The sequence below is a fragment of the Tenrec ecaudatus genome, chromosome 12 (genome assembly GCF_050624435.1).
Source record: "Tenrec ecaudatus isolate mTenEca1 chromosome 12, mTenEca1.hap1, whole genome shotgun sequence".
NCBI lineage: Eukaryota > Metazoa > Chordata > Mammalia > Afrosoricida > Tenrecidae > Tenrec > Tenrec ecaudatus.
This window is the reverse complement of record NC_134541.1, coordinates 26,661,707-26,686,041: the sequence shown is the minus strand read 5'-3', so window position 1 is coordinate 26,686,041 and position 24,335 is coordinate 26,661,707. Positions and strand designations below refer to the sequence as shown.

General features: G+C 45.3%; 2 protein-coding genes and 1 pseudogene across 4 annotated transcripts in view; 1 reads left to right on the top strand and 2 right to left on the bottom strand.

The window, feature by feature from the left end:
- Positions 1–17,039, top strand: part of PHF20 (PHD finger protein 20) — a 134,076-nt gene extending 117,037 nt beyond the window's left edge. For all 3 annotated transcript variants that reach the window (XM_075563694.1, XM_075563692.1, XM_075563693.1), the window contains 5 exons: positions 3,394–3,493; positions 5,929–6,124; positions 10,367–10,760; positions 12,498–12,681; positions 14,572–17,039. In XM_075563694.1, coding sequence (XP_075419809.1) covers positions 3,394–3,493; positions 5,929–6,124; positions 10,367–10,760; positions 12,498–12,681; positions 14,572–14,714 — 1,017 coding nt within the window. In that variant the 3' untranslated portion in view covers positions 14,715–17,039. The remainder of the gene's footprint in view (positions 1–3,393; positions 3,494–5,928; positions 6,125–10,366; positions 10,761–12,497; positions 12,682–14,571) is intronic.
- LOC142422419 (ubiquitin-conjugating enzyme E2 N pseudogene) lies at positions 776–1,198 on the bottom strand (annotated as a pseudogene).
- Positions 17,040–18,218: 1,179 nt separating the features above from the next.
- On the bottom strand, positions 18,219–19,094 carry SCAND1 (SCAN domain containing 1). Its single transcript, XM_075563695.1, has 2 exons — positions 18,959–19,094; positions 18,219–18,852 (listed from the first exon to the last, which is right to left on the bottom strand). The coding sequence occupies exon 2, from the start codon at positions 18,795–18,797 to the stop codon at positions 18,285–18,287; it is 513 nt and encodes a 170-aa protein (XP_075419810.1). The 5' UTR covers positions 18,798–18,852; positions 18,959–19,094; the 3' UTR covers positions 18,219–18,284.
- Between the last annotated feature and the right edge of the window lie 5,241 nt (positions 19,095–24,335).

Here is a 24,335-nt window from a genome sequence, read left to right as displayed (position 1 = left end):
TCCTTGGTATCAGCCCCTCTTTTTTCATTCTCTCCCCAATAAAGGCTTCTAAAATTTTATAGGAGTATTTTTGACTGCCCTTATTTGCTTATACAGTTCTCTTAGAATAACAAAAATATTTTACCAAAACGTAAGATTTACAGAAGTTTGCAGACAAACCATACAAAATTGTCAAAAGCCTTTTTGTGAAGGAAGAAGTCGACACTTGACAGCAAAGTCACAGTGGTATTCGTGAGGGCTGTGATGGCTTATGCTCCCATCTTGGTTCAAACAGTCAATCTACAGTCTAAATAAAGTTAAACTTGGCTAGAGGGTACATTCGAAAAAACAAGTGGTTAGCTGCTTTTAACTAATGCAATTAGATCACCATAAAAGGGGGAAAGGAGCCCGTCACTGTAAAACTACCTCTGCACCTCAAACTATAAAAGAAAAACACCCACACCCCACGCAGCTGACCCTGACAACTACCTTCCTTCACAATGCTGTGCAAGTCGACCATGATGGGGGAGGAAGTGAGTAAAGGCGGAGGGGCCGCTCCTTTTCCACAGTTAGCAACAATCCAGATGATACTTCTAGCCTCTGCTCATGCTGTACAACAGCGAATCAGGACAAGCCAGCTTTGCGAATGTGCACTTAATCACCAAAGGACTGGAGGTGTCTGGGCTTTTGTTCTGTAGTGATTCTAAGACTGGGTCCATTAACTGCAAACAAAAAAGGAGGAAGTCTTGGCAGGACAGGAGAAGGGACGCACAGACCAACCTGGCACAGAGTCTAGTCACGCTCTAGCTGTGTCCATGGCTCGGGCTTCACTGGCCTTCCACTGCTCGGAGACACCATCTGCTAGTGGATCATCTGCATCGCGAGCACTTAACAAAGCCTGGGACGACAGCAGAACTGTGCAGATCTACAGTGCTGCAGACCACTTTTCTTTCAAAATATCTAAACATACTCTTCCCAACTTGTCTACATTAGGGTGATAAATTTTGGTCATGAAACGTACTTTAGAAGCTGCCATTGGGTATTTTTCTGGAAGGAATAGTTTAAGTTTAAAGGTCTCTCCCTCAGAGGGGGAATCCTGGGGGCCAGCAATGACCACATGAAAATAACAGGCATGGCTCTCGTTTGGCTCTGCTTTAATGCCAGCAACTGGTTATGCCAGCTGGGTTTCCTTGATAGTCCTGCGGGGCAGCCTGGCCATCTTGTCAGATCCCAAGTTCAGCCTTTGGTCTCATCTCCAGTTCTGCTTGCCTCATGCCTATACAGTTCTCTCTGAATTATTTTACCTTGATGGTGTTTTTAAAATGTCTAATGAATACTCCCTTACTGCTTTTTCTTCACATAGTTTTGGTTACTAACTTTGAAAACCTGCTTATCTAGTTCTAAAGCTATTGTCCTATCACTTTATTTACATTACATTAATTCCATAGATTAACCCAAGAAAGTGACATCCTTAGGGTATGTACTCTTCCTATGTAGGAAAAGGGTACACTCTGCCAGCCATTAAGTCTTTCTTTTAAAGTTTTCTGTATAAATATCTTTTATAAAGTTCATATATTTTTAGTTCATATATTTTTAATATTCATTCTTAGATGTTTTATCTGTTATAATTCACATCCATTTCTAAATTTAAACTTTAAAAAGATGAATAATGTATCTTATCCAGCTTCAGTGGACATGCTAACATTTTTATTTGGGGATTTACTTGCACTTGGTTCATGTTGGTGATTCCTCGTTTTCAAGCTTACAATCATTAAGGAGACAGGCTCCCAACCCCACCCAGACTTTAAATTGCCTATTGTATGCTACCAACTGTCTCATTGTCTTGCACACAGCACTTTTCTGTCCCTCAGTGTCTTCATTTGCAGCATGGAAAATCTGCATCGGATCTTATTTGAAATCTCTTTTCTAGTTATTCCACTTGATTCTGCTGTGCTTGGCTTCCCAGAGAGCTTCTGATTCTTGCATGGGACTTGTCTGACTCCAAGTGACCAAAATCTATATGAGTTTTGAATCCTCAGCTGGTGGCCCTCCTTCAAGATCATGCCAGACTCTTAAGCTGTTGGTTGGGTGAAGGTTTAGGGCTCATGTGTAGACTATTTGTTCTGAAAGTCCAGGGACACTGCCTTCTTCATTTCCTCCCCTGGGTTCTTAGCCTTTAGGCGTCCTGCCCTCTAGCTAGCTCTCTCTCTCTATCTCATGTTCTGTATCTACACATCTATATTCCCATACACTAGCCTCATTGTCTAGTCCTTCCTCCTCCTTGTCTCTTAATCCTAAGCAGTGGAGCCCAGCTTTGGAATTCACCAGGCTTACGCTTTCTCTCATCAGCGCTGTGACTTTTGGTAAGATTAGGAGAGAATAAGTGGAAAGTTCTAGCGCACAGTACTCTAAAAAGCATTAACTACATTCTCTTACCTAGTAGCAGTAGTATCAGTAATCGGCTCTGTGGTAGCTTGGATGGTGCAGAGAAACAAAGCCAGTTATGACAAAGAAAGGTGAAGGGGGGACGCAGAGAGGTCACAGGGCGGTGGGTGCAGAGTCATGTGGATGCAAGATTGAAGGAGTGCCGACAGTTCTCAGGTTGGCTCTTAGGATCAGTGGCTCACATAGGGTTGCCCTCAGAGGCAAATCCAGAGTCCCAACAAGCAGGGAGACCGACGGACAGAGAGAGAAACGTTCTCACTGTCTCACAGAAAAGGACACACTTCCAAGGACTTTCACACAGGTTCAAGTTAACAAAAACATTGAACTGCCCAGGCACTTAATCTGTGTAAGTTGTAGGTTGACTCTGACCTAGGAGCTTTTACACATGATCCATTGAATCCTCACAAACTGCCCCATGAGGTGAGGAGGAATAATAGCTTATTTATAAATCAGAAACTGAAGCCCAAGCAGGGGAAATGATCCATTCAAAGTGACAAAGACTAATGAATATCCAATTCAAAAGGTAAACTCAAAATTGGCTGCCCCAAGTTAGCCTTTCTCTCTAAAGACTTGAACAACCTCTCCTCTGTCTTGGGAAAGTGACCAGAAGCATAAAGTCTCTAGAAATTATTTTGGATTGATATTGTGGAAGAGTTAAAGGTCCTTTATTTGCTCTGTCCAGTACAGTTACCACCAGGCTCCTGTGGCTGTGAACACGTGAAATGTGACTATTAGAACTGAGGAACAAACTTTTTCTGTAATCGGTTAATTTAAATAGCTGCTTGTGGCCAGTGACTCCCATATTAGACAGTGCAGGTCTAGTGGAATGGTTGCAGCTCACTTTGATAAGTCGGTAGGACATGCTCTTCTCTCCCCTCTCCTGTTGCTCCTCCCACCCTTGCAGGTAGGACTTATTTTTGGATGGAGGATACCTTCTCAGTTTAATTTTTGTTGCTTTAATTCTAACAGTGTGAAGAGTGCCGTTGCTGGCAGCATGGGGTCTGCATGGGATTACTGGAAGAAAATGTGCCCGAGAAATACACCTGTTATGTTTGCCAAGATCCACCAGGTAGAGTTTTTCTGGAGTCATGGCTTTTTCCTTAGCACATCTGATCACGAAACATCCTAAATGTCTGTGGTCATCAGACTCATTGATTGGACTTCACCTGTTTTGCCTTTATTGTTTGCCTACCTGGGGACAGGCTGTCTTGAACTTAGAGTAAGAGCTTCACCTAGCAGAAGACCTGGCTTTGAGCTAGCATTTTCTCTTTTCTTGAGAGCTCATGAAGTTGGGCATGTGGGCTCTGCTCTTGGTTTTTTGGGTCTCTTGGAGGGTTGGAAACATGCCTTTGCTCCCTGTGGTACCATCTGCTGCCAGAAAGGGAGATAGACTCATGAAGGAACGACAAAGGGTGTGGGTGGTCGCATGGAGCTTGCCACAGAGAAAGCAGTGAGTGATTCTGTAACAGGATAGATTAGTGTCATTTCGGTAGCCTGTGGCACTTGGTTGCCTCTTTCTAGAGGTCTTGGGGTTAACGATGAATCTGTGGGTTCTGGCTTTAGAAGGATCGTGATAGCTCTTTTTTAACCCCTGGAAGGTGTTCCTCCTAGCTCCAGTCCCACAATCCCCTTCTAGTCAGCCAGTGTCTTAGCACCTCTGCTTTTATTACTGTTACTCATATGAGGTGGACCTGGCAGGAGTTCCTACTCTCATTTTGCTTATGAAGAAGAAATAGACTCTAAGTGGATGCTTATGACTTTCCAAATCTCATAAAGGAAATTTGAAGTACTGATTTGTGGAACCGGATCTCTTGATTGGTTGGTTATAAAAAGAACTCCAGTTTCTTTTCTAGCAGACACTTACCTTCTGGCCACAGTGACCTCTGTTGTGGGAACCTTGTCTCTGTAGACTAGACACTGAGACAGCGGCTTCTGTTTGTCTTCTCATCCCAAGGAAGAAACAGGATCAGGTTGGCTATCATTGGTGGCCAGGGCCTCGGGGACCACTTAGTTAAGTCCCCACATTGGACATGACTGCTAGCTGAGAAGACGCATGTCTGACCTGGTCTTCGACAACAGGCTTGCTGCTCTGTTGCTGCTGGTCATTGCTGCCTACAGCTACTGCCTGTCCGGCTCCCCCAGTAACCCGGGACTCCTGTTAAACATCTCTTGTCTACATGGTTGTCTCTCAATCTTTACCGCCACTTTTCCCTCCTTAGAAACGACAGCCCCCGTTTTCATCAAGTCCTGGTGAAATTTCTGATCTTTTACAATTTCAATCACCAAGACTGGAAATAGACTCGGTCTTGCATTGATTATTGAATGTCGGTCATAGGATCTGAATTTGTAAATTGTTTGACTTTGTGGTGTTGGGTCAAAAGTTTAACCAAAGATTTGTTAAGGATCTTTAAAAGGGAATTGAGGTGTCTTACTGTCCCTTAGTAAAATCAGAAAGAAGTTCCAAGGACCTTGACGGGGCTTGTCTGGGCTATTTCAGGGGTTTTATGGGTGGGTGGATGGGCGGACAGCTATTGGAAGGCTAAGAACAGTCTGACTGAAAGCTGTTCCTTGAGCTTCTGGAGCAAGACATGCTGTCCACACTTGCTGGTTGTTTTAGTTCCTAAGGAGACCTCTAGTGATGAAGACCTTTGCAGTCACGGAATTCCTCTCTCGGTGTAGCCGATAGGAAACAGAGGTCCAGAGAAGGGAAGGGACCTGACCACCTATTTTGTTAGGTGGTGTCATTGGGGGAAATGGGAATGGATTTGGGGCTTTTTTCTAGTTGTGTTATAAATCCGTTCAAGATGCCTTTTTCCAGGCTTTTGGGATGTGATCATGAACAGCATAATTCGGATTCTTATGACTATTAGTGGGGTGGGGGTGAGAAGAGCCAATGTGAAAATAAGCAAGAGCAGTGTTAGGTCGTGATCAATAAAGGCAGACAGAGCAACCAGATAGGGAAGGACTAGACGGCATCAAGAAGACTCCTGCTTTGAGAGGTAATACGTAATGAGACTTCTCTAAGGAGGTGGGAAGGAGCCAGCCCTGCATAGGCTTTGGGGTATAGTGTTCCAGACAGAGAGCATGCAAGAACAAAGATCCTAAGACCAGGAAGAGCTCAATGTACTCCACTGAAAAGAGGCCGTTAAAGGAGGGTGAGAAGTGGAGGAGGCCAGGAAGGCACTGAGTGGGTCAGATCTAATTACACCAGAGCTAGAGCTTAGGGTTTTCTTCCATGAGCAGTAGGAAGCCATTGGGCATTTTCTTCTTAAAATTTTTTGTTTTGTTTTATTTTGGTAGGGGGGAATTTTCAATAGGGTGGGGAATGAACACAACTAAAAGAATGTCATAGTCACGACCTTATCGATGACACTAGAGATCAGCATGTAAGAGGTGCCATGCTAATGAAGAAGCGAACATACCGTATGACCCATTCTTTCAGCAATGTGTTATAAGGGTGAAGTAATGATGGAATATCTTAATCCTTTCTTTGTCACACTGTAGGTCAGAGACCTGGCTTCAAATATTGGTATGACAAGGAGTGGTTGAGCAGGGGACATATGCATGGCCTGGCCTTTCTAGATGAGAACTATTCCCACCAGAATGCCAAGAAGATCGTGGCTACCCACCAGCTCCTTGGCGATGTGCAAAGAGTGATTGAGGTTCTGCATGGTCTGCAGCTCAAGATGAGCATCTTGCAGTAAGTGTGTCACCTGCTGCTTTGTGGAGGAGTCTGACATGGTCTTGGGTGGGTACATCGAGAAATTGGAAAGCCAAGAAATCAATATGAAAACAGGAGAGCTCAGCCAAACCCAAACTCACTGCCAATGAGTCCGTTCTGATTCAAAGCAGCTCTACAGGACAGAGTAGAACGGCCTCCGTGGGTTTCTGAGAGTGCACATATTGACAGACGCAAAAAACCTCATCTTTCTCCCATGGAGTGATTGATGAGCTCACACTGTTGGGTTAGCAGCCCAACACATAACCCAGGACTAGAGACTTTCACTAAAAATTCCCAGTCACATGGTAAATCATCTTGATTGGTAGACAGAGTAATGTAGAAAGCTATTAGAAAAAGAGTATTTTTGACAGATGGGCTCTCTTAGCGTAGAGGTTGCTTAATAAATATGTATTGCTTGGTGGTTTGCTCAGAGGAGTTTAAGGCCTTTGGGAATTGTACCTCTGGCTTTTAGTGATCAGAAATTTGGTGGGGAAATTGAGTAAATTTCCATTTATGGTAACTTCTACATGTAGGATGTTCAGGTTCACATAAGCTCTTATGAATGCATATCGTTCTGATGTGAGAGCTGCTAGCATTTCGCATACTGCTGCAATAAAGATTCCAAAAATAGGGGCTCAGACAAAATGGAAATTTCTTCTGATACAGTGAGTGGTCCAGAAGTAGGCAGGGGCCCAGGCCAGGTAGGTGGCTTTTCTCCAGGATTTTGAACTTGGGGGCTTGTATTTCTTCTGTCTTACTTCCTTGGGATTCCCTCAGGATTGTCTTCATGTGCATGGTGAAACAGTCACCCCTGCACCCAGCTCTGCACAGCCCGCAGGAGGGGTACATTCACAAGAGGAGAGCAAACATATTCATGGATGGACTTCACCATGGGGTGGGGTGAGGGGGTGGAAACCAGTGAGATGGCCTGTTAGAAAGTAGGTAGTTTGAAAAAAGTAAGGCTTTAAAAAAAAAAGTAGGGAGAGGATAGATGCTGGGATCATTTAGCAGTTGCTGTGACAGCAATTTGTTGAAGTGAACTGAATGAAATCACGAACCTATCAGACTTCATATTTCATACAAGAAACTACACTCCATCTATGCCAAATTCACATCTTTAGGAGAGCCAGACATTGGCTAAGGTTGAAGGAAGGTGGTTCCTGAGAGGACCTGGAAACACAAACTCCTCTGCTAGGTTTTTTTCATTTGAGGACTCGAGCCAATGGCATTCTTTCTGCTCACTGAAATGGGAGTGCTCTTAGTTCTAATCTGTAATCCGGGCCTTGTTTCCAGAACCTTGCTCAGATCCCTGATCTTTACAGCAGATGACTGTTTTTGTTGGAATGAAATCTGGCATTGCCCACGCTAGCAGTTGTGAAGAGAGAAACCTTGTTAGATGTGATAGAGGAAAGACTGGGCACTAGGGAGAGGTGACTGCAGCTTTTCTGTGTTGCACATGCGTAGTCTCTGTCATCCCAGCCTCTGAGTCTTCAATCTCAGAAATACTGTTTCCAAGTGACCTGGTGGGTTTCAGAGACAGTAAAGCTTGGAGTGACATCAGATTAACTGCTGTCACAAAATGGTAAGTGTGGCTGTGATTGACAGGCCAGGGTTTTTATCCTTGTGAGCGCAAGGTTTTCCTTGTTAACATTCAGATCTTAGCTGGGAGGGGAATTGTACGAGAGCATAGAGATGCTTGTGATTTTCATCTGCTCCAGATTTTCAACTGATTTACAGGTGGCAGGCAGCCTCATCCTCCAGTAGGATGGCTGGTGGGCTTAAACTACTGACCTTGCAGTTAGCAGTCCAGTGCTTATTCCACAGCATCTAATTAACTTCCATTTCCCCTATGCAATTAGGATTTCTCAGGATCTTGGGTAAGCCCCTGGTAAAGGGAGCTCAGACTCCGACACCTTTCTTGGAGGTGGGGCCTGGACCACCTGGATGCAGATTACCTTGATGTTGGTCAGCTGTTTCTTCCTCCTTCCTCTAGGAGTAGGAGTGGGGTAGGGGTGATTGGAGTGGGAGAGCTGAGAAAAGGACAGGTGCAGGGTCTTGGGCATAGAATTTTAGGTCGCTGAAATCACTCCATCCTTCATGTTTATGACCTACTCCGTTTCTACTGCAAGCGTCAGTAAAAGGGGTGGGGGTGGGTGGTTGCCCTGTGCTTTTCTGCTGAGCTCATTCAGGGTTTCTCGATTGAGGTGCTGATAGAATACTGTTAACAATTATACTATGGGGTAATTCTTTGTGTGGGATTGCCGTAGGCATTATAGAATGCTTAGCATTCTTCATACTCAATATCAGTATCACCCCTCAAGTCATTATGGCAGCCAGAAAGTTCCACACCTCTGTGAGCTAAATGTGAACACCAGTTCTCAGCTCCCTTGGTTATGGTTAGAAGTATTCTCTACTGTCTTGACTGAGAGCTGCTGGTAGCTGGTGGACCTTCCTTAAGAAAGGAAGGTTAACCAGGGTTATCCAGGTTATGGAGGCCGCGGGCCGCGGCTGCGCAATTTCGCGGGTGGACCCTTGCCTAGCGCTCAGACCCTTGCCTAGCGCTCGGTTGAGACTGGGGCTGGCTGAGTCACGTGGGGGCGTATTCGTTCCAAGTCGCTCCACACACAGTGTGCACGACTCCGCGCTGGTAAACAGTCTTGAGAGCAGATCCTGACCGGCTCCATGGAGGCTGCCACTTTCTCCATGTGAAAGGTTTTTAGGGCCACAGGCGCACCCAAGGCAACACTGGATGTAATTTGGCAGAAAAGCAAGTTTCGATTTTATTTTTAGTTTGGGCTGCACTTGACAATCAGTCCTAATGGTACTCACAGCTCAGCCACCATGACCTGAGATATCAAGAACTAAGAAACTGAGGCCTATTCTTTGAGTCACGAGAAAAGGCAAAGATGAACTTCCAGCTGCATTGAAGGAGGTGTAATGATTCTTCGCTAATGCACCTGCGAAAAAGATTCTAAACCATTTTGTTCCTTTCCAAGACTTCCTTTTCGTCTTTATATAAAAAACTTAGTTTTCCTTAGGTTTTAGAAAAACTGAATCCACGTCTCCTTTGCCTAATCGATTAAGCAAACAAAACTATCTTTCTCCTTTCCAAAAGCTTATCTCAGAGTGTTTGGGTTACTTAATCTGATGACAGGCAGTGAGTTTGGATTTTGGAATAACATCACCACATTAAAAAGGGTATAAAAAAGCATCCTGGGTTTTCCAAGATCTTCACCTATTAAGTTAAAAACTATGCCCACTAAAGTTGTGGTGTCACTGGGCATGCAAACAGTTAAGTGATCAGCTACTACCATTAAATTTTGGTTCAAATGCCAACAAGGAATAAAATGATCATGAAAAAAAGAAAGAAAAAAGAAACTCACTGCAGTTCAGCTGATTCATTCTATTTTAATTGGTATTTGTCTACTAAATGAATTTGAAGACATTTTTCTTTAGTTAAAACTAAAATAGTGAGCGATTCTGAGTTTTAGATGCACATGGAAATATCAGAAGTTTCAACTGATTCTGTGAGCCACGACTGGGAGTCTGTGGCTCTCAGAACAGTAAGAATCTCTGTTCATTGCTAACAAACTTCTCTTTGGAATGATGAAAATGGGAGATTTTTTTAAAAATTGAAAAACCCATTATTATTAATGGCTTACATATAGAAGACAATTGATTTCTTCCCCACCGTGGGTCATCATTGCCCTTAAAATATTATTTTCAATGTCTTATTGCCCTTTTATGACTAAGTGCCAGTGCATATTCGGATTATTATACCTGTTTTCCTACATAAGATTCTTAGCACGCCACATTTGAAAAGCACTGTATAAAGGGCTTCCATTCACATGAACTCATCTAATAATTGTAAAATGCAGTGGTTGGTGGCAGATATGGAGCCCAATGGTATAGAAAACAAAGCCGGAATGAGGTAGGCAAAGGCCTTGGCACAGCTGTATAATTAGTTGATCAGAGGCTGAGGCGACACAGATCAAGTCTTCTGGCTGTGAGTCCAGTCCCATTCGCTGTCTGTTTTCTGGGAACTTGCTTAAAAGCAGCCTCCTGAGAGACTGCAGATTTGGTTGCTCTTGCTTGGTGCAAATAGTGGTTGTGGCCACATGGGAACTGTCCTTTGTCCTGGGGAAAAAGCCTAGGAATGTAGAAGCTTCCGCAGTGGTCCCACTTACTCCAAAGCCCTTTCCCTCTTTTCCTTCCCAACAGAAGCAGGGAGCATCCTGATCTGCAGCTGTGGTGTCAGCCTTGGAAACAACACTCTGGAGAGGGACGGTCTCATTCCAAACACATCCATGTTGCTGAAGCCAGGAGCAAGGAGGAAGTCCTAAGCTATAGAACTTTGAACGGGGCAGTGGAGAAGCCTCTGCCCCCATCTGTGGAAGAGTCCTATATTACCAGTGAACACTGCTACCAAAAGCCCCGCGCTTATTACCCTGCTGTGGAACAAAAGCTGGTGGTGGAGACTCGAGGCTCTGCCCTGGATGACGCCGTCAACCCCCTCCATGAGAATGGTGACGATTCCCTTTCCCCACGCCTCGGCTGGCCTCTAGACCAAGACAGGAGCAGGGGCAATAGTGACCCTAAACCCAGCTCCCCAAAGGTATGTGGCTTACATACACTTTTTTTTTTTTGCTTGCATGTACTTGTTCTTAATTGTTTGATTATAAGCCTTTCTTCCTGGGGCTAAATGTTCTCTGGAAGATAGGACAACTTCATTAGAAAATTGTATTCAAAAGTTTATTTTAAATTATTTATATTTTAAATTATTTATGCATATAAATTTGTCTGTTAAAATGGGTACAAAGTCAGGAGAGTCATTTGAGCCAAAGATCATTAATTCTAGGAAATGACCAGAAGATGGTATAATCGGTGGGTGAAAAGAGTGGGGGGGGGAAGAGGGATGTGGCGAGGAGAAAAGGGTTGACAGGAACCTGGGGAAACTGGGTTTTTATTTAATTCAGCTTAACATTATAATTGCACACAGGTGCTAATTTTTGGCACGAGTAAAGAATAACGAGTATTTAGGGTGAGATATAAAACTTTAAGTGAAATCATATAGCTATACTTTGACTTCTAATTTCAGTTTTCTTTTTTTTCCTTATATAACTAATTTTATTGGGGGCTCTTACAGCTCTTATAACAATCCATACATCCATTGTATCAAGCGCATTTGTACATAGGTTGCCATCATCCTTTTCTTTTTTAAAGAAAAACCATTCAGTTCTTAATAATTTCAGATAGCTCTTAATAATTTCAGTTTTCTTATGAGCTGCTTTGAGTTTTATAAGTTACTCAGTCATTCTTCTCTGAATCCCTCTGTAGCACGCTCCTTGCTGTTCACTGCCCTCAGTGTCAGACTGTGTGCCATTTCAGAGCTTCTTTGCCCTTGGCATCATCAGAGCTGTAACTTTCACAGACTTCGTCCTGTGAGTTGGGGTCCTCAGCATTAAAGACATTGCTGTACACCCCCCAGAGCATTCACCCCACATGTAAGATCCTTAGATCTTATTCATCCTTGTGCCCTCACCAGTGTCTAAACATGTAGGGCAATAGTGGCAGACAGTCCTGAGATGGACCCAGTTTCAAGTCTGGGCTCTGCCACCTACTGTGTGCTCCAGAGCAGGTCACTTCACCTCCTCAGACATACCTGCTTCCTTCGGCTGTGCCAAGGGGCCATTGGCAGTGCCCTCTCAGTTGTTGGGGAATTTATTTCTAATATACTCTCAGCACATTGATTTACAGTGAGTAAGCCCAAATAAATGTTGATTAGAATCTGTTTTTAAGAGAATGAACAAAAGGTTGGGATCACAAAATCCAGATAAGATGTGTGGTCTTGTGGGACAGGCAGTACTGACTTGGACTTGGACTTCTGTAGAGGCACCTGGCACAGAGCCAAAAATCAGGAAGTACCTGGGTCCAAGCAAAGAACTTCATTCAAAAGTTCTTCCATGGGTGATGAGCTGACTATAAGGCAGGCACTGAGCTTGCCTCTGTCTTATCCTCATGAACCTTCAAAGGAGGTGTTACTGCCTCCTTTCCTTTGAGGAAACAGGCTCAGAAAGTAGCTAATCCAGGACCACTTGTTCATCAAGACACAGACCTGGGATTTAAATCTACTGTGGTGACTTCTGAGTACTAATCCTGCCTAGACTAGCCCTGCTTTAGTCAGATCTCACGGATCTGGACATGATTCTCTGTTGGCACACTTCTAGCCTAGGGCATTGGGCCTATCAGTGTAGGGCAGTCATGCGGCCTGCAGCCAGCAGTCCAGGCTGGGCGGAGATGGTTGGAATTGGTGATCTTCTGCCCTGTAACTTTCATGCCATTGCATCCCCAGGGAAGGGAATATGTGCCTAAAAAGGTCTCCCCAGAGGAAGCCCCTACACGGAAGCTGCTGGACAGAGGCGGAGAGGCACTGCTGGGCTCCCAGCACCAGTGGCAGTTTAACCTGCTGACACATGTGGAGTCTCTGCAGGATGAAGTCACTCATAGGATGGACTCCATTGAGAAGGAGCTGGATGGTAGGTCTTTTTCCTGCCCAAAGGCATGGCATGCCCTCTGACTCCACGTAAATGAACTACCTTCTGAATCCCACAATCTGATCCTGCTCCATTTTCCAGGGACAGCTTTTTAGCCTTACCTTATTTCCATTCTCCCCTCAATATGAGCATGCTTTACTTGTAATAATTCTTATAAGGACTACAAGATGTCAGGGATCGTGTCTCACCTGCCCAGTCCTGTTTGTAAAGGGAACCTGTGTAGAAAAAGAGCAACTGGCTTCTTTCTCTACAGGAAGCCTCCTCTGAGCAAAATCCAACACAGTGCTGTGGAGAATTGAAAATTAGACTACACTCAGTCTAAGGTGGCTAAGGATTGCTCTGAAAACCTTTTTATTTTGTTGTAAACCTAAAATGCTTGTTTTATTAGAGGAGATTTAAAGGTAGTCCTTCCTACCAGAAGGACTAAACATGTGATAATTTTTATGATCAAATTTGGTGTCTTTGATCCTCAGGGAGTTGGTTTTGGTACTGAGCACCACATTTCTTCTGGTTGTGCACTTCTTGATAGTTTGTATCTTAAAAATGGAACCAAATTAAGATATAACTTTTAGGATAAATTCAGTTTAATTTTACTATAACTAGGGATATAAAAATATACTTAGCATGGAAAAAACCTCAGGGGTAAAAATGCTGTGTTATAAAAGCAGTGATCTTGATGTGTGGCCAGGCCATGTTTGGTTGGAAACTATGCCAACAGAGATTGCGCGCGCTGTTGCTGTGAAGGGAAACAGTACCTGTAGAGGCCTTCCTGGACTCCTAGGGCTGAAGCGCTGCCTAGATGAGAGCAATGATGTTTTCTTTGAGAGATGAGGATGATCACTTCTAGGCCTTTTGGCTAAGATGAAGTGTAGGGATAGGGATGACTCAGGATGGATGACAATAGGGCTGGCTCAACTGAACAAAAAGAATGTTGGAGGAAAATGATGGTGATGGAACACATGCGTGCGCCGCCACCTGCCGCAAGCAAACCCGAGGACCAGTCCATAAAACGGTTTCAGCCAGGAGTATAAGAATTACTTCTGGGATACGGCTCAACAGCTTTGGAGCCGCGCAGTTCAAGAAAATGTCTTCTGCGATGATAGAAATTTTCTGTACCTGTGCAATATGGTAGTCACTAGCTCTATTGAGCATTTGAAACGTAGCTAGTGCAACTGATGAGTTGGATTTATTTTATTCCATTTTAATTCACCTAAATGGAATGTAGGTAGGGTTGCTAAGAGATAGTCTCTCCAGGTAGGCCTTACATCTACTCCACCCTAATGATAGCCTCTAGTCTGCAGTCCTGTGTGAGCACTTTCTAGACCCTGGAGCCCTTCTCTTCTCATCCTTAGCCTCCATCTTTCTGAATCCTGTTTCCTGTAATTGACTTCTCAGGGAAGCCTCCTGACTCTGGTGTGAATCTGTTGCTATGGGTCCTGTGGCTTCCCCTGCCTGCCTTTTGCAGCACTGCTCGTGATTGGTGCCTGTGCAGTGGGATGATAATCTCGCTCTCCAATTAGAACAAGCTCTAGGAATGCAGTACCTGAGAGGGCTTGCCCACCATCCTCACACACTTTATGCCTAGAACACATAGTACTCACTCAACTAATGCAGTGAGAGAATGGATTAATGGTCTTAGTGAAATGCCCATGATAGCTCTCTGGATTCCACAGAGCTCCCCGTCCTTCCTGTCATATTTCTTGTTGCTCCTTGGGGGTCCCAGGGGGGAACCTTTCATCCTGATCCTAGCAAGTAAAAGGACTTTGAAATGAGAAACTTGGGTCAGATGGGATAAAGTGCTGAAACTTTTGATGTTTTCACAGTTCAAACGCGGAGAGCTCACGGGGTCTTGTTTCTCTATTCTGCCAACAGTGTTGGAGAGCTGGCTGGACTACACTGGGGAACTGGAGCCCCCAGAGCCTTTGGCCAGGCTACCACAGCTGAAGCATTGCATCAAGCAGCTGCTGACGGACCTGGGCAAGGTGCAGCAGATTGCCCTCTGCTGCTCAACATGAAGCTGTGCACCCAAACTAATGGGGACACCTGCCGGAGAACTTCTCGTATTTAAACAAGCAAACCTAGCATGCTGAATGCACGTTGACGCCGACAGACATCAGGGATCTGGGCAGGGGTGTGGTGAGCTTTGGACAGAGGCGCCACTTTGGCTGTTTGGAAGGCTGGGCAATCTGGTCTCAAAGCCTGCCAAGAAGATACAAGTAAGACTCTTGTGGATTCCTTTTTTGGTGCACATCGTTGACTGATGAGAGAACTTTTTTGCACAAACTTCATTTGAAATCGTGCCACTGATGATAAAAAATGGAATGAGAGCCAAAAAAATTTTGTTGGAAAGCTGTAAATTAGATTTGCAGCTTATTTGACTTTTTCGTCAGGTTGGGGCACATACCAACCATTACGGTTTCTGCCTGACATTGTTTAGTCAGCAGATGTCATTTTCATTTCCAGCTTCGTGGGGATGTCGGATGGCACCATTCTGTGATGGCTGGGCAGGAGCAGAGGGCCTGGCCGCCCTACCCTCTCGTTAGGCCTCTTCCCTGTACTCACATCTCTTGCATGACTTCATGGTACTGGGGGACAAGTTTTGTATGCATTCACCCCAGAGTTGGCTGGATTGTGTCTTTTGTACAGAGTCCATGGACTGTGGAAAAGCTAGAATCTCATTCTAATAAGAATCTAGGGCCAATTTCAAACCAAGAGCAGGCAGGGTCTGCAACCTAAAGGACAGAATTTTTTACTCACTTCTACTTAGACAGCATCCCAGTTCTATTTAAGGCCCCAGAATTGTTTCCCTAAGTTTTGAACTCTTTCACTATAAAGATTTGTCGTGCAGAATGTGGCTTGGAGAATTACCTTTATTTTGTAATGTTGTAAACTTTGAATCCTGCACCTGCCGCTCTTCCTCCTGGAGGGTGTGGTCAGTAGTCAACGTTTTCAGAATCGTTTTGTTAATAGTCATTTAACACTTTCAACTTTCCTCTTTGTGTTATTTTGTGAGATCAAGGTGATCATGCTGCTTAAGGTCCAGGTACAGTATATTTGTACCTTTTAAGACAATTTTTGTGTTACTGTTGTAGGTTACGGTTCCAAGCATAATTGCTATATTGTGTTTTTTTACTAGTAGGCAAAGAACATGTCCTATGCTTTGAGGAGTGAACCATTACACTATAGTTTTATTATTACTAAAAGCAAAAATCTAAGCACAGCTGTCCATTAATATTCACAATTATGGGTTTATGAATCTGTAATGTTATATGCTGCAAATATTTACTGTGTAAACGTGAAGTAGCCAGTATCTCATAGCAATGACAGTATCTCCAGGGACCTTTGGAATGGGTAGGCTGTGAGGCATCTGTTGTGAAGGCGGCCTGTATCCCAAGATCTGTTTCAGAGAATGCTCATGTCTAGTGAATTATTCACCATTTGGTGTAAATTTAACAATAGGACAAGTATAAATTGGTCTGCTGTAGCTTATCCATCAGAGGGAATACATGCAGTCTAACATCTGGAAGAAAGCAAACCGCTTCTCTAAAGGAAGCTGTCACTTCCTGTAATGTTGGTGTTTCTGGTGTGGGAAGACACACAAGTGTTTGTGGCATCTGTTTTGGATAATTAATCAGACAGCATATTTTAATAACCATGTGATACATCTGAAAAAAGAGACAGGATGGTTTTCTGTAGCCACAACTGTGAGGTAAGATGACTTTTTAAGATGATTTTTCTTTTGTGAAAATGCATTTGACTGTCACATTTGAGGAAGTTGTCAACTTCGTCCTTTTGGAAGATGAGGGCAGGAACTGAATTATCCTAATTTTGCCAAGCGGCCATTGTGGGTTCTAAGTCCCATAGAGGTGAGGAGTGGGCATTTTACCCATGATGACTTTTGTCCTTAGGGAAGCAGGGTGGTTGCCCCACGTTCTGACCTCTGTATTTCCCTATATTAAAGCCATGTTGAGGGGCTCCATCCCCGATTCCTAGGTCAAGATGAATTAACCCCAAGTTGGAGCACTGGAAATTATTTGCAAACATTACTGTTACCATTTAGAAACATGTGCACTACTACCTAAGTTTTGTCTTTTAAGAAAACGTATCCACCTACAAAAATTGCCTTGATACACAGTTCTGGTTTAACTAATCATTTTGAGTGCTGAGTATATGCAAGGTGGATCTTTGATGAGCCACCAATGCACTGTGGATACAAACCTATGTTTACGCGCTGTTAGAACGGAAGGCGCTGTATATAGAAATGTTGCTCTGAAGCAATATTTGCAAAACATGCAAACTTCTGTATTTGGGAAAAAATAAAACAGGTTTTTGTTGCTATGTTTCAGCTGCATGTTATTGGGTTAATGCACACTAAATTTTCCTTATTACCATGTAAATGAAGTCTGCTTTAACAATTCTAAACATTTCTCTTTTGCAGGGAGGCAGAGGCCTCAAGAAAGCATGCAAATATTTTTAAATGATACTATAACATTAAAGAGCCAAACTCCCCACACCAGCCTTAAGTCTGGGCCCATGCTTTGCCACGCTGGCTGTAGAAAGCAGTGCAGACATTTTTCTGGCCTTCCTGGTATTAAGATGGCACCCAATGCAAAGAGAGGGCCCTTTGGGGACCAATTAAGCTACCTATGGAGCCACTTAACTTAATTCTGAGGAGGCCAGAAGCTTCCAGGAACGGTTGTGTAGCTTTTAAGATTTCAGAGCAGTTTCCCAATTACTTAAATTCCTTCCCTTTCTAAATAATTAGATACCCTTTCAAAAATGGCGAGCCAGTGTTACTCATTAAAGTCAGAGCTAGCAGTTGAAATAACCCATTGATTCACACTAGTTTTGCTGCTTGAATCTTATCAGTGATTTCTAAAAAACAGGGAGAGGTGGAAGGGCCCCAGGGACATGAAGCAGCTCTGAATAGTCTGGGCCTGCAGTCAAACATTTATTTCACCGTTAAGTAACCTAGGCTTAGACCCTGGTGGTGCAGCTGGTTACAAGTTGGGCTGCTAACCACAAGATTATGAGGGTTGACCCCCCTCCCCCAAGCCCCCTTGCGGGGGGGGGGGGGGGGAGAGGAGGCTTTCTGTGCCCGCAAGGATTTACAAACATTTACAACAACTTCAGAAGGCCACAGGGCCGCTATGAGTCAGGATTGGCTCAATGGCAATGAGTGTTGATTTTGGGTCGGCTTTATGGGAATAAGTTAGTGGCTGTATTGTCATAAACGGCCAACAACTTTGCAGGTGAAACACGATTGATTCTGGCTTCTAACAGGGAGGGTGGAAATGGAACCTACAATTAAGGGTCCCAGATGAGGGTGGAGGGAATAGCCCCCGGGGTCTGGCCCGCACGGAGAGAGGCCCTCGAACGCCAACGACGGTCCGGGCCTAGGGAACAAAGGCCCTTCGCTCTCCAGAGTCACCAACTTGGTGTCATCAGCCAGAAAGGAGGCAGAGGGCGGGGGCAGAAACCTCAGGGCGGGCGAAAAGAGGCACACCAGACCACAGAGCTGCCAAAACGCGCTTTTCATTATCAGGGACGGGGGTTTGGGAGAGTCGCGCGCGGGGACCTGCGGTTCAGCCCGTGATGCGGACGTCGGTGCGGCGACCCCGCCGCCGGGCCCGCGCCGCCTCGGGCAGGATGGCGAGCAGCTGCTCCTGCACCAGCATCTCCACGATCTGCTCCTTGGTGCGGACGTCGGGCCGCAGCCACTGGCGCGACAGCTCCCGCAGCTGGCGGAAGGCCTCCCGCGGGCCGGCCGCGTCCTGGTATCGGAACTGCCGGAATCGCTGGCGGAAGGTCTCGGGGCCGGGTCGGGAGGCGCCCGGGCGCGGCGCGGCGGCCGCCGGGGGCGCGGGCCCGAGGGGCCAATCCGGGGCGGCGGAAGCTACCGCAGGAGCCGTCGGGATCGCCTCAGGGATCGCGGCGTAGGGACTGGAGGGTTCGGGGACCGGCGGCGAGGCCTCTGGGATCGAAAGGAAACGTGCAAAGGCACGTCCCGGGTCCGAGCTCGGATCCGCTGTCTCACGCGGCGCGGCGAGGTTCCCAGGCGCCCCGGCGGTCGCTAAGCTTTCCTCCGTTGCCGCCATGACTCCGGCTCTGGGCGTCACTCTTTGTCCGGTAGCAAAGGGCTCAGCTCCACGTCTGCGCGGGCAAAGCGAGAACACGTTTCCAGTCGAGGTTAGAGCCCGCGCCCCCCGAGGAAGGCGGACGAGGGGCGGGGGCCGGCACGGGAACGCGGGGAGCCTACCTACACCAGCGCGGCACCTCCGACAGCCGGAAGTGGAAGTCACCTCTGGCTTCTCTATGATCCGGTCGGCGCGCGAGAGGCCGGAAGCGGCGTGGCAACGCGAGGCAGCGGCGCCCCCTGGCGCGCGCAAGCGGCTTCGGGCGGGAGCTGAGGCCGCGGGAAGCAAGCTCCGAGGTAGACCAAAGTAAACCGCTTCAATGTGGACCTCTCGCTAAGGGTTCTTAGCTTTGCCAACCGTAGCATCTCGCTGGTGACCCGCGCCTGCCTTCGCCGGCGCGCGTCTCGCTGGTTAGGACGATGGTGAGCCTGAGCTTTCCAGAGCTGGCACCCCTCGCTGGACTAGGTTCTGGGCAGCAGGCGCTGGGGAGGGCCTGGCTCAGGTCAGCTGTGGGGACTTGAGAGCGCACCCTGACGTCCAGCCACACGGGCAGCCACATTTTGCTCATGTGTCAAACGAGGAGAGCCAGTCGCACTGGCCTCATTGTGAGGAGGACATGTAACCTGTGTAGTACGATCCTCCACACAGTACCTGACACAGGGTAAATACTCAAGAACTCGCAATTATTATTACGCGCCCGTTGGTAAATGAACTGTAAAGGGGTTGCCCCGTTGGGTGACACTAATTCCAAGTGTGAAGCAGGTCCTTTCACTGACTCCTCCAAATTGAGATGTGTTGAACGGGAAATACTGCATTTCGAAGATTTAGTATGCAAAAATAATGTAAGATAGCTCAATTTTATATTGATTATATGTTGGAATTATAGTATTTTGCATATGGTAGGTCAAAAAAAGGATTAACATTGATTTAACCCGTTCACTTCTGTAAGGTGGCTGTAATGAGTTCTCTGTTCAACAGCACTTGAGCAGTGTTAGGGTTAAATTGCTTTGGTTTATTTGTTCTTTTGGCCTCAGGCAGGTATAAGAGTCTGCAGACAATTAACTGAATAAGTGCTTGCAACAAAGAACTTTTTAAATGTTCCCTCTCTCTGAACTATTGTTTTCAGAAAATGCGGATCTAATAAAGCTAACCTCATAAGGGTACTCTGAAAATTCTGTGAGCTGATGCCAGTAAAAGGATCTGCTTCTGTCAACCCTCCAGGAAGTGATACTATAGTTTGTTTGACAGCTGGCTCACAGACCATTTTGAAGCCCCATTTTACAGAGAGGGAAAGTGAGACCCAGACAAAGGTAAGGGGCTCTCTGAAAGGTGCTGTGTAACCCTGAAGGTTCCTCCCCGTGCAGGCTGGAGGCGAGCGCATCAGCGCACCAGCGACCTGCCTATCAGAAGTGCTCCCTCAAATAAATAAAAGTGGGGCCTGATGTTCCACAGCCAGAAACCCTGGAAAGTCATGATATGAGGGCCAAAACCAACCCATTGCCTTTCAGTTCATCCAGCCTTATAGCAGCAACCCCATGGGATAGTGGAGAACTGTCCCCCTCCCCGGTTTTCTACAGCTGTAAATATGGAATCAGATTGTCGCCTTACTCCCAAACAGCTGCAGGTGGGTTCAAATCACAAACCTTCTAGGTAACAGATTGGTGCTTAGCCATCCAGGCTCCTGTAAGTCATCACAATTGATTTTTAAACTGTAAGCCACTAAGGTCTTTTGGCAAGATGTCAAACAAGGCTGATAGTATAGTCTGCACAGACCTTCCACAGCACAGGCGTGAGAGACCACATGAAGTAGATATGGACAATAATCTTGCTTGCAAGCTTCAGGAGAAAGGACAGAGACGTGGGCTGAATACGGACTAAAAGCAGTCAGAAAGGAAACCTGAATGGCTGGCCGGCCGGCCTGACCTGATGAGGCTACTTTGCAAGCAGCATTCAAGACAGTCGCCTAACTTTCCCCGAAACATATTCATCAGTGGCTGATGACAGGAAAGGTGGTGTCCTTCTGTTAGATCTCTCCCTCTCGGGGGAGAGATATACCTCAATCCTTGGCTGCAGGCGAGAAAGAATTCACGCCAAAGCCTGGTTTGTGATCCAAGTGAGTTTGTGGAGAATAGAAGCGGCACAAGTGCCAGGGACCAAGGCGCGGCCGCTCGGGCTGCACCCCAATTGCCACTGCCCTGTGTCGGAGCTGCTGGAAGAGAGTTCCAGAGCAAAACCGCTGGCTTTTCAGGGACCCCTGTTGGGGGCGTGGCCAATAATCCTGGTGGACCCCATTGGCTGAATCAAATTCACCTGGCTTAGATGGGCCAATCCAGGTGTAACGTTCACCTAAGTGTACCACCCCTTCCGGGCCAGGAGCTCAAACCTAACACTCTTATGTTCCCTACCACTTCCTGGTAAGCAGGCCCTACCCTCGCCCAGCCACCAGCTGCACCTGCCTCTGCTCGGTCTGAAGTTAAGGGCTGGCGTACCACCCCTGAGTCTGGAGGGCCATGAACTCTAATAAGATCAATAGAACGTGCACGATGCGGTCCCTGGTCACCCCTGAATGGACAAGAACACCTGTGTCCATTCAGCTGTCCTCTGGGCCCAAAACAATGCTTCCCAGGAACCAGCCCCCTAGCCTTAGTTGCCATCGAAAAGAGACTTCACGTCCCCTGACACCAGACAACAAAAATTTACCTAGGACTGGGAGTCCCACCTCTTATTTCTCCCTTCCCATTAGCACCCCTTTGCTGGCAGAAAGTGCTGACCATACTGGGTGCCCTAGGCCACAGTTTTCTCCTTTCTTTACTTGTTCTTTTTAGCCTTATCTTTCTCTTTCCTTTTTTAATCTTTCTTTCTCTGCTTTCCTTTTGTTTCCCTAATCTTTTTTTTATACCCACAGAATTGTTGAAAAGAAAACTAATCTAACCTCATGAAAGATGAGAAGATCTATATGAAGGGGGTACCCTCCAAAAGACAAGATTTTTTTTAAACTATGTATTTACATTTTTTTATTAAACATTTTTAAAACAAAATAACCTTAACACCTTCAAAGACTCTACATTAAAACATTTGTTGAAACTACTATTTCCATTTTTGGAAAAAGTTTCCCAAACTCATCTCTTTGGGTGGCTGACAGCACCTCCCTCTTTTTTTTCTTCACCCCTTCTGTTTCATCAAATCACAGTCCTTTTATGTACCTCTTCATTTGTGGAAACAAGAAGTCGCATTGAGCTAGGTCAGGTGAATAAGGTACGTGGGGAAAGAGAGGCATGTTGATTTTTGCCAAAAACTCGTGCACTGAGATGGCTGTGTGAGCAGGTGCATTGTCATGATGGCGAAACCCGTCCCCCATATTGCCACACATCAGACCTTTTTTGCCACACATCATTACGCAATCTTTTCAGAACCTCTAAATAGAAAGCTTGATTAACAGTCTAATCTGGTGGAATGAACTTCAAATGCTCTATCCTCCTCACATTAAAAAAAAACAAACAAGCATCATTTTGATCTTTGATTTCACTTGACGAGCTTTTTAGGGGGGCAAGGTGATGAAGTCTTCCACTGGCTTGATTGATGTTTGCTTTCAGAGTCGTAAGAATAGCAGCATGCTTTCTTACCAGTAATGACCTTGGGAAAGTCTGGATCCCTTCAGAGCTGTTCTTTTCAAGCATGGCATGTTTCCCTTTTTCCTGGTCAGTCAGACCCCAAGGCACAAATTTTGCAGCGATCCTTCTCATTCCTAAATTTTCCAGGAAAATTTGCTGAACCAAGCTCCACGATAGTTCAGATAACTCCTACATCTCTTCAATGGTCTGTTGTTGGTGCATGAATTTTGTCCACATTTTCGTATGTTTGGGAAGTTGATTGATGTCCAGAACGAGGTTTGTCATCAATTGACAATTCACCTTTCTTAAAACAAGAAAACCACTTGTACATTTGAGTTTCCCCCTTACCATTGTCCTTATAAGCTGTGGTCAACATCACAACAGTTTCTGCGGCATTTTTCCCAAGCAGGAAACAGAAATTTCACAGTTTCATTGCTGTTCCTTTAAATTGGCTATCACAGAAAATGAGGTTCAAGCAAACTGCTTTTATGAAAAAATTCACTGTGACCAGAGAGAACCTTCCAGGTGATGTCACTGGGTGCAGTAACTCAGCAAGTTGCTTGATGCTCACCTAGCAGAAAAAAATGTGTACTATGAAAGCTACATTCAGTGGTGCTTTTTAATGTTGTTGGTTTTTTTTTCAGTGGGAGGAGTGGTTTAACCCCCGTGTATATGTAAGAAGCCGACCAAGCCCCAAACAGGAAAAAGCCAAAAGAAAGTCACCACGACATTTAATCAAGCTTTCCAAAAACAAAGATAAAGAATCCTGAGAACAAATTGGGTAAAACAAAAAGTTACCTACATAGGAGAACCAATAAGAGTAAACTCCTATTTCTCAGCAGAAACCATGCAAGCAAGAGGCTATGGATTGACAAATCTCCAGAAGAAAAATCAAATCAATCAATCATCATATCCAGCAACACTCCCTCAAATTTGAGGGTGAAATTAGGACATTTCCAGATAAACAGAAATTTGGGAAAGCAGACCAACAGTATCAGAAATACTAAAGGGAATTCTTTGGACAGAGAACCAGCAATGGGAGAGGCCTACCTAGGCCTCACCTAGCTGACAGTGCCACCCAGAGTCGACCCAGACCGAGACGTATCCAAAGTAAAATAAGTCTATAGGGAGCCAGATCGATGAATTTGTAATGGAGATGATTCCAAAGTTAACAAAAATGAAATACTGTAGTTATAGAACTGCCAAATGGGAAAGCTAGGTAGATTTCAAAAACTTGCATGAAGTTTAGGGTAATATACAATAAGAGGGAGGTTGGCAAATAATGGAGTCAAGGGAGGATACTGGCAGGAATGCAAGAGTTAAAGACAACGAGGTACCATTGTTATATATGTAATCCTGCAATAATAGTGATCTATTAGAAGAAATCCAGAGCACACTTTGGAGGAAGTAGCTGAGGAAAATCTTATGGGTAGAATGGAAACATTATCAGATACTGAAGGCCTAATGTATGGAAGCAGAACATTTTTGGAGATAGTGCCAGAGAATGGGTCCCTTGGGTTGGAGGGCACTGTGAATGTCAAAGTAGAGTTGACCATGATGATATGAATAGAGTAAAGCTTGTGGGAGTGAGATCCTCATTTAACTGATGAGGAACAGCTCAAGGTAAGAAGAAACAGCTGCAAAACTCTACTAATAACCAGATCTTGGATTGTATGTAGTATGAACTAGGAAAATTGAAAGCCATCTGTGGGAAATAGAAAAATTATTCCCCATATTGTCCACCTCCCCATAATATATGCCAAGCCTAAGGTGCTATTTGTAAACATTAACGATACATTTGGAAGACAGTGCTTAAAAGTTATCTGCCTGACATCAACCCTACTGTCTGGAGCAGCAGTTCTCAACCCGTGGGTCGCGACCCCTTTGG

What these genes read in the sequence shown, in the direction of transcription:
- SCAND1 (XM_075563695.1), bottom strand. Translation starts at nt 18,797, where the DNA reads ATGGCGGCAACGGAGGAAAGCTTAGCGACCGCCGGGGCGCCTGGGAAC.